Source organism: Otolemur garnettii, unplaced genomic scaffold (genome assembly GCF_000181295.1).
Source record: "Otolemur garnettii isolate 467f Iridium unplaced genomic scaffold, OtoGar3 scaffold00042, whole genome shotgun sequence".
NCBI lineage: Eukaryota > Metazoa > Chordata > Mammalia > Primates > Galagidae > Otolemur > Otolemur garnettii.
The window spans coordinates 9,153,221-9,163,730 of record NW_003852437.1 but is presented as its reverse complement, the minus strand read 5'-3'; the positions used below and the strand labels follow the sequence as shown (position 1 = coordinate 9,163,730).

General features: G+C 40.3%; 1 protein-coding gene across 6 annotated transcripts in view; it reads right to left on the bottom strand.

The window, feature by feature from the left end:
* The window catches only part of REPS1 (RALBP1 associated Eps domain containing 1), a 79,283-nt gene extending 68,774 nt beyond the window's left edge, over window positions 1-10,509 (bottom strand). For all 6 annotated transcript variants that reach the window (XM_012805462.2, XM_003790282.3, XM_012805461.2 and 3 more), the window contains exon 1: window positions 10,185-10,509. In XM_012805462.2, the coding sequence (XP_012660916.1) occupies window positions 10,185-10,337 (153 nt within the window). In that variant the 5' untranslated portion in view covers window positions 10,338-10,509. The remainder of the gene's footprint in view (window positions 1-10,184) is intronic.
* Between the last annotated feature and the right edge of the window lies 1 nt (window position 10,510).

Genomic DNA, 10,510 nt, shown 5'->3' with positions numbered 1-10,510 from the left:
GGAGGTTGCTGTGAGCTGTAATGCCACGGCACTCTACCCAGGGGGACAGCTTGAGGCTCTGTCTCAAAAAAAAAAAAAAAAAAAAAAAGAAACCTTTGATTTGGGGTATTAGCCTCAGTCTACAGATGAGGAAATGAAATCTCAAGGGACATTTAGTAACTTGCTCAGAATGAGAAATTAATAAGCACCAAATGGAGATTCAAATTTGGAATTGTCACACTGCCAAATCTATGCTGTTTTGACTAAACTTAATACCTGCTGACAGAAAATTACCAGGGTGTTATAACTACTTTTCTGTGGAATACAATGAAGTGCTTTAGAAAAAAATATAGTATCTTCTAAATCAACTATTAATAATATACAATATCAATAAAAGCTCTCTAATTAAAATAGTAAAACCTCTGATCCTTCTAGTCACAAATGAGACACAATGAAAAACCAATTAATATTCTTAAATAGTTTCTAGACAATTTTTTCAAGGTTATAGATATTTCTATTTCCACACACAACATTATACATAACCCACAGGCAAAAAGAAGCAATAATCACTATTAGATCAGTACTCCTTACAACTATTTTTTTTCCAAAGGAGCACTGGGCTCATAAGACTGAGCTACTTAGGCAAACTCAGATTGAATACAGCAATTTAGAAATACAAAGACATCAGATCAGTCCCTTTAAGTAACATTAGAAGTTTTAGCCCACATAAAGATTCATGACAGTGACAGTGATGACTGCAGTGGAAAGAGAGCCACCTGAAGCAGTCCTGTAGATTGGAATATTATTTCATTAGAATCATTACTTGTCAGGAACAACTATTTCAAACTGTATTTTTGAGGTATTATACTTCCATAATTTCCCATAAATTAAGATCTGTGAGTTAAGATTTATCATACCGCCCAAAGACAGTACATGGAAACCTATCTCCATTCATTCTAAAGTACATTATTTTCAGCCCCTTCTAAATCTAACAAGTACCTTGTAAAATAAGTTAACATATATAAAGTATGGAGCGCAGTCCCTGGCACACAGAAAGCAGTGAGTAAACGTAAGCCAGAATTACTTCAATACTGGTCCTTCATTTAAATATACTCGGTTGTAAGGAATCATTACATGGCATTCTCCTCCACACACAAAATCTATTAATATATCACCTTTCAAAACATAAGACATATATTCACGTCACGTTCAAATGACATATCACCTTGTTGAGGTTCTGTAAATATACTATATAAGCAGTACGCTATCCTTCATTCTCTACCATACTCAGCCGTTACATTCTTCAAGACGAGCATTTATGAAACACACACCATAAAATTCAATCATGGTAGATGTAGCATAAGTTGAATTTATCGAGTTTCTAAGAAAGTAAGTTGAGCACTATCACCACAATGTAATTTTAGAACTTTTCCATTGATCCAAATATTTTTCTCCAAATTGTTTCTCCTGCCCTGGCCTCAGACAACCACTAATATGCTATCTCTACAGATTTGCTTTTTCTAGACTTCTTTCACATAAATGCCACCCCACAATAAGTACTATTTGGTATCTGGTGTCTGTCACTCAGCATGTTTTTGACATTCCTCTTTGTAGCATCCATCTCCACGGGCTCATGGGGGTTACCAATGACTTTCACAAGGCCAAATCCCATGGCCACGTTCCTGCCCGTATCTTCTCAACCTCTAGGCCAAACTCAATACAGTGACTATCCCTTCCTTGAAATATTTGCATTTGCCATCTGTTGCATGATACACTGTACATTATAAATTTTCTGATCTCCTTCCAACCACTATGGCTGCCCTTCTAAGGCTTTTTCCAGTTTGCCTGATTTAGAAATGTCCAACATTTCCTCAGGTTTCCAATCCTTTCCTCTTCATAATCTCTTCTTTAATGATTTCATACATTTTCACTGCTTTAAATATCATTAATATACTGACAATCTCTAACAATTCACATCTCTAAGTCAAATATCTCTGCATTCCCCAAGATTTGTAGATCCTCTCTGGTGGAGGCCTACTTCACAAGCTTCTGAGAACTTACACACAAAGAGAACTCCTGATTGTCACCATTACCACTCCACCAAAACAAAGCCTACTCCTTTCCAACCATCCAACGATAATTTCCATCAGCATCTTTGAGTTCTTTCTTCTTCCTGATGCTCCATATCCAATCTATACCATGCCTTTCTATTTCTACCACCTAAAAAATCTCAGCTGCGTCCACTGCTTTCCATTCTAATGCCACTTCGTCAATCTAAGCCACTGCTGTCTCCCATCTGGACTACTGCATATCCACTGGCCAGTCTGCTTGTACTTGCCCCAGTATTCTCTCCCTGTTTACACAGCATGACTAATCTTTAACAATATAATTCAGACAATTCAGAAAGCCAAATACCGCACATACAAGTGGGAGTTAAATAATGTGTACACCTGGACACAGAATAGAATAATAGACAATGAAGACTTGACATGGTGAGGGATGAACAATTACTTAATGGGTACAATGGACACCATTCAGGTGATGATTACACTATAAGCCCAGCACTTTACAACTATACACCACATCCGTATGACAAAACTGCAGTTGTACCTCCTAAATCTATAAAAATTTTAAAAAGAAAAAAGAAATACAATTAGATAACACTTCTACCCTGAATAAAAAATTTTACTAATCTGAATATTTATCACTGTGTACAGGCTTTGTGGTATGTGGTCCCTGCCATTGGTCCCTCTTATCCATAACGCTCCAGCTTTTCTTCTCCTTAACCACATTCGGTTCTTCACAGCTTCAAGTCTTTCACATACAGTTCCTTCTATGTGACGCACCGCATTCCCCTCCCATTGCCCCTTGTCTATACTTCCTCTTCCTCTAAGGGGCCTTCCCTTAGATGATTCTCTCTCATGCATAATTCTTTTCCTTTTCAATAGTAGCACAAGTTATAATCTATGAAGGCAGAAAAAAGTCTCAATTTTTCACTGCATATATACCCCAAATATAAACAAGCAGCCACAAAGTCTGTGTTGAAAATACGTAAAACCGCCAGGCATGGCGGCTCACACCTATAATCCTAGCACTCTAGGAGCCTTAGGTGGGTGAACTGCCTGAGTTCAGAAGTTCAAAACCAGCCTGAGTAAGAGCAAGAGCAAGACCTCATCTTTACTAAAAATAGAAAAACTAGCCCAGTGTTGTAGCGGGTATCTGTAGTCCCAGCTACTTAAGGGGTTGAGGCAAGAGGATTGTTTAAGTCCAGGAGTTTGAGATTGCTGTGAATTATAATGCCATGACACTCTACCCAGGCAAGAGAGTGAGAATCTGCCTCAAAAAAATAGAAAAACAAGGACAGTATCTAAAACAGATTTAAGAAAGATAATACGTTTAGCATTTCCCAGGACAGCCTGTTTTTCCTCAAAACTATCTTTATGTAGAGATTCATGGTATGAGCTTGACCAGGTTGGGAAAAGACTGGAAACCTTAAACGACATATAAATAATGTATGTAATTTTTTGTGTAACTATGTTTTCTAAGCAGATGTCCAATCGATAAACCAAAATCCCAAAGAAACACACAGTATCTGGGTTAGAGCTCACTAAAACCCCTGACTGAAGCACTATAAAAGCTATCCATGCAACAAAAACATTTATGCCTCCTTAATATTTTGAAATTTTTTTAAATTTCTTATAGCATAACTGTGTACATTAATGCAATCATGAGGTACAGTGTGCTGTTTTCATATACATTTTGAAATACTCTCATCAAACTGGTTAACATAAGCTTCATATATTTTGAAATTTAAAAAAACTCAAAATTAGTAACAACTAAAAAAGACACATACTCTAATAAATTCTAGCTTCATTATTTAACAGGATAGACCTCAGATTCTACACATGGCCAGTTCCTAAAGTCAAATGGAGATGAGACATATAAGAGTATTCTTAACTTTAAAAAGCCCAAGTCATGTAATTTATCAAATGTTAAGGAAATCTGTTATATGGTTTGTCTTTCATCGGACAAATTTCTTCAACAGAGATAAAGAGGAAAAGACAAATGAAGATGTACCTATTACAGAAAAGGCTACTGAAAATGAAATATATATATGAGAGGAAGTAAGAAACAACAAGTCTTATCACCCATTTCAAAGTCTCATTGGCCAGACCCCTTACCAACTAAGCACCAGACTTAAAATCCTTTCATCAGTTTTCTCTCATATATAGTCACTTCAGCATTCCAGGTGTCCAGTCTCCTCTCTAAGTCCCTCACAGAATGTAAAAAGAAACCAATTCCAGTGTCTAAACGGTGGAGCAACTAATAACAAGTCTATGTGTTCCTTTCTTAAGGATATCGCCAGATAGGGTAGCCACCCCTGAACAATTGACACCCGCATTTGAGTCAAAAATCACAGAAATCCAATCTGATCACTAAAGCCCAAATATTCAGTAATTTGTTCAAGGACACAAGGCTAGCTAACAACAGGACTGATGTTGCCTCCCACATTCAGTGGTCCTCATACCAGCTTCTCACGCTCTTGTATGGCTCCAGCAAACGCTTAACATGAATTCCTGAAACACTAACTCTGGACTACTGATTTCAAGAAAAAAAAAAAAAAAGATGATGACGACAATACCATGATATGAAACTCAGGGCAACAGAAATTTCAGAAGTAAATAAGACACTACAGAGAGACACGAACTGTGACTTCTTTCACAAACAGTACCTTGTCCAATTGTGTATAGAACAGTGTTTGATTAAGGCAAGATTTTTTTATTTTTGCTGTTTATCACAATTATTTTAGTGACTCAGAAATTAAAAATTTTAAAAACCATTACTCCAGAGCAAACCTGACATTTATTTACAACAAATGATGCATAAACAAGGATGTTTCCTCATTTTTAAACCTATCACCAATGAACAGATCTTGTAGTTGACTTGAACAAGTTTTAAGAGAAAGACAAAATGGTTTGTTTCATTGTTGTTTTCCTCCCAATAAATTTATGTCAGTTATTTAACTATTCTCTCAAGATATTGCTCAACACAAATGATCTAAAGATTTTAAGCTTCATTAATAGAGTACATTGCTTACAAACTTCAATAAAAGAACAGTTAGTACTAGAACCTTTTTTAACAACCTATTATGCATTCAAAGTCTGTATGAAGTATTAAGACATTTCTCCAAACAGAAAATATACTGCTTAGTGTAGTAAATAGTATCCTTTTCTTAACCTTTAAAAAATTCATTCTGGAAAAGCTGACTTTAAAGCCACAACAAAGAATATTTCTTTACTTAGCACAATTCCTCAAGATTAAATTGTCTGAGCCAGATTTTTCTCCCCCAATACTGCTCCATTGTGGCATGGGGCATTATGTCATAAAGTGTTAACTTTTTCAATTTGTCTACTGACATCACGTCTCCAAAAACAAAACTCAGAATAGATTTTACTCTGCTATTTCAAGGCAAGCATAATGAAACCTTAAAATGTTTGACAGTTGTGATAACATAAAACTGTCTTTGTGCCTAGGATACCAACTACAAGAATCTCCCTCTTTCTCTGAAGTGGATGTTTAAGACATCATACATTAAACTACTTACTATGCAAAGGAGGAGGTTGATACATAACTCCAAATCAAATAATCTAAAATCCCTGTTCTTAAAAATTATAGGCAAATCTCTCTGTAGCTAATTCAAGAAAAAAACTACAGGCAAATCAAAATCAGACTGATTGAATTTTATTCCTCACCTTGCCACAAACCACCTTGCCACAAACCATGGTTCACACGGGAGGTAAATCATGGTAAAGTAGATACTCACTAGTCACAAACAAGTTATTTAACTTCTCTCCCTGTCAGGTTCCTAGTTAATAAACAAGAATAATATCCACTTCACAGAGTTGTTGCAAGGATCAAATGAGTTCTTACATGAAAATGATTTGTGGCTGGTGCTTATAATCCTAGCACTCTGGGATGCCTAGTCAGGTGGACTGTCAGGGCTCAGGAGTTCAAGACCAGCCTGAGCTAGTGAGACTGTCCCTAAAATGAGCAAGGCATTGTGGCTGGAACCTGTAGTCCCAGCTACTCTGGAGGTGAGGCAAGAGGATTGCTTCAGCCCAAGAGTACAGCATTCTACCAAGAGCAACAAAGTTAAGATGCTATCTCAAAAGAAAGAAAATGATTTGTCTGGTAAAAGGAACGTAATAGGCCCTCAATAAATGCCAGCTCCTTCCTTCTTTTGTTCTGAGCCCTCTGTTCTTTGTTCTCATTCCCCCAAATGACTCAGCCCTCTCATGATTTTTATTAACAAATGCTGAAAACTACTCTATCAAGGTCCTGACATATATACGCCTGCCCGCTGTCTGTCCCCTGTCCCCAAGATACTTAGGAAGACAGAAAAGAAACCCCAAATACCTGAACGTCACTGAAAGAACCAGCATTCAGGGTGAGCAAATCTCCACTTATTTCCAAGTATCTTCTGGAGATTTGCACTGCCATCTCAAAATGCCTGAAATCAAACTGCTCATTATCTCTTTAAAAAATCAGGCCCTCTGCCTGCCCCTTTTCTAATTGTGAGTGGTATCCAGCACAGAATAATCCATGCCTCGTTCTTTTTTCATCCAAATATTGCCAGATAACCTATGCCTATCAAATATACCCTCATAATCTCTACTGTACCTGATCTCCTGTCCCACTGCCACCACCAGAGTCCAGGTTCAGGTTTTTCTCTCTCAGCACTCCTGACACTTCGGGCCAGATAATTCTTGTAGGTACTACCCTGTGCATTCTAGATTCTGCAGCATCTCTAGCTCCACCCACTAGATTCTTGTAGAACGGCTCCCTCCCCTCAAGTTATGACAACCAAAAACATCTCTAGACAATGCCAAATATCCCCTGGGGGGCAAAATCACCCTCTCCATGGTGGTCCTCAACCCCACATTGTGTACCACTGGCCCAGTTCCCCACCAATTCATGTGTGCCATACAAAACCAGCCCCCAAGTTAAGTCTCCAGTTTCTTTCCTCTAACTCCTGTGGCACTAAGGCCTACTAACCCACTGCATTATGAGTCATTTCTTTTCAATCTACTACTCCCTGTTACCTGTGCAGTTAGTTCAAGGCTCTCCCAACCTATTCCACAAAGCACCTCATGCAGTGGCTACTCAGCAGTCCTTCAGGAACACATCCAGTCCCGCCTCTTCTATTCTACTGCTGTCAGCCTGGTTTGGATGCCCATTACTTAGCATCCAATCCAGGCTACTATAAGAGCCTCCTTCTCTAGCCTCAAACTGCGGCCCACCTTTTTTTTTTTTTTGCCGCTGCTACCTGTCCTGCAGCCGACTCGTCCCAGGCCGGTAGTCTGGCCCTACAAAGGTCTGAGGGACAGTGAACTGGCCTCTTGTTTAAAATGTTTGAGGACCCCTGCTCTGATCTTTGCACCAGTCAAAAAGTTCTACTGCCTATTGAAATAGGAAATCTCCCACCTGTCTTAAGTCTTTTATAATATGGCCTCTTTATGTTCTGTCATCCTCCCCAAAATACTCCAGCATTAGCAAAACCTTACTTCTACATTGCATACCTTCTGTCACATTTTTTTCTCAGCCTGAAAGCCCTCTTCACCGCACTCCTGTCCCTCCACCCCAATATAAAGTCCATCTGAATTAAGAAGCCCTTCTTGATCACACTTTGCACTTCTGTGGCATTCACATTTTACTTTTTTTTTTTTTTTTTTTTTTGAGACAGAGCCTCAAGCTGTCCCCCTAGGTAGAGTGCCGTGGCATTACAGCTCACAGCAACCTCCAACTCCTGGGCTCAAGCGAGTCTCCTGCCTCAGCCTCCCAAGTAGCTGGGACCACAGGCGCCCGCCACAACGCCCGGCTATTTTTTGGTTGCAGCCGTCATTGTTGTTTGGCGGGTCCGGGCTGGGGATTCAAACCCGCCACCTTAGGTGTACGTGGCTGGCGCCTTAGCCGGTTGAGCTATAGGCGCCGAGCCCACATTTTACTTTTAACATCATACATCGCTTAGCCCGGTGTTAAGTAGAGAACTTAGTATTACATGTGAGTTGTCCCAAATGTTTTCCATGTAGAAAGCAATGGAGAACTGTACTTTCAAACAATCCCAAACTCCCTTAAGAACAATCCCATATTCCCATTTCTGTGTCTTCCGACGATTTTTAAGTAAATTGCCTTCCCAATAGTATGCATTACTGCAGGAGTTCAGCTTCAGGGAATTCTTACTGCAACTTGCAACTTAATCCTGAATATTTCAACTATTTAAGCTCTCTCTTTATAGCAAAAAATTAGAATGTATTTTTGAACCTTAATAAAATTAAGCATGAAAAATAACTTAGACTGAACTGAACATATTTTAAGTAAAGGTTAATGCTAATTCGTCTACCCTAAATAATACACTTGACATCCTAAAGCAGTGGTTCTCAACCTTCTTAACGCCGTGACATTTTAATACAGTTCTGTGGGTCACGACCCACAGGTTGAGAACGGCTGTCCTAAAGTCCTCATGCACTATTGCAAAGATTAAAAGTAAGTTTTATTTCAACTCCCCCCATCCCAGACATAAACTGAAACAAGGAAGTCTTCTCCTTAATTTCGGTTCCTAACTAACTTGAAGATACATTCTGTTATTTCTACATGATCAGCAGTATCATTAATGAGTATGTTCTGACTAGGTCTTTAAGTTCCATTCCAAAGCCATATGAGGAAGAGAATTGTAACCAATAATACCACCACCATTCTTTAGCCCCGGTCATTAAACTACTGGCCTTGTTTTGTATATCCCATGAGCTAAGAATGGTTTTCACATTTTTAAAGATTATAAAAACAAAGACAAAGATGAATACTCAACAGAGACTACATGTGGGTAGCAGAGCCTAAAATATTTACTACTTGTCCCTTTATAGCAGCATGAATTTGGGACTCCTAGTTGTTCTTCACTGGCACATAAAACACTCAAAACTTTTCCTCCCAAGGTTTTAAAAAAGCAATATAAAACAACAAGGTTATGCAAGAAGATAGAACTTATTCAACTTAGTCACAGTTAATGCACAGGTTAACTTCTAAAACAGAAGGCTATGTGTGTACATTTTTACACTTCACAGAATTTTTGCTAAAAGAAACCTGACTTTCATTCTATACACACAGATGCACATTACTTATGCCTGGGAGGCAAAGTGCCTGACCCAAAGTCACACTACTGGTTAACAGCAGATTGGAGTCAAGGTCCCAACCCTCAAAACTTCTCGCCCAATGCTCCTATGAATGTGGCTTTAAGTTTCGGAGATTTGGATAACTGGCTCAGATCAATATAAAGATGAAAATTTAAAACCTATTCCTGATAAGCTGTTTAGACAGTAGTAGCAAGGAATCATTAAACAGAGTAACATTAATGCTCACCACATATGTAGTACTTTACGTTACTTCTAGGAAGCCTTCAGATATGATAAAGAAGTCTTAAAACTTACCTTGCTTGCTCCTCCAGAGCTTAGACTGAGGCAAATATGTATACGTGTGATTTCCAGCTGAATACTTATCTCCCAACCCAAATCCACAAGTTCCACAAATGTAATCGAATGCCCATCAGAAAAGCACGGCCAGGTTACGTCACATACATGTTCTACAGATAATTACAGGTTCTTTTCATATCTGCTTGCAAACTACTGGCTAGAAGTTCAAAAAATTTTAATCTCCCTAAGAACTTAACTTCCTTAAAAAAAAAAAAAAACTCTGATTCCTAAATCTATAAAACTTACTTTATTGCAACTTCTCAGTTAATTCAAGAATTAAAAAAAAAAAAAAAAGAACATTCGGCGCATACTGGTAACTTTACTACTCTGCAGAGGATCCAAAAAGCTACGTATCTACCAAGATGTAAGATTCAATCTCTGTAACAAGCCAAGCTCGTTCATGTGAAGTTGCTCTTCCAGGGTTGAAAAATACAGATTCTCCGCAGCAGCCGCGGGATCCCGGGCTTAGGCTCCTCACACCCCCACCCCCACCGCAGGAGTCGCGCGTCCTCTAGGAGCCACCCCCTCCCCCTCGACCGCCGCTCGAGTCCCGGCTGCCCGGCACCTGCGGCCGTGCCCACGCGGGGCACCCCAGAGGCACCAGCCCACCGCCCGCCCTTCGGGAAGCGGCGCCCACTCCCACTCCGCGAGGAGGCCCGAGCCGCCGGGAAGCGGCGTTACCTGGCGAACCACGTCGTTGGGCAGCTGCGCGGCCCGGAACAGCTCCAGCACCCGCCCGTTGACCACCACCTTCTTGGTGCTCTCGATGTCGCAGTAGGAGAAGAGATCTGAATAGTATTTCTGCTCCGCATCGCTCAGGGTTAAGCCTTCCATCTTCGCCTCCGGCTCGCGGCCGCCCCGCACCGCATACAACACCCGGGGTCCGGCCCCAGGACCGCGGGGCGACGGGCGCTGCGCGTGGCCGCGCGGCCCGGCCTCCTCCTTGCTCCCCGAAAGCCGCCGGGAGCCGCAGCCCCGGCCTCACTCGCGCCGGGTGCGCCCGGGCC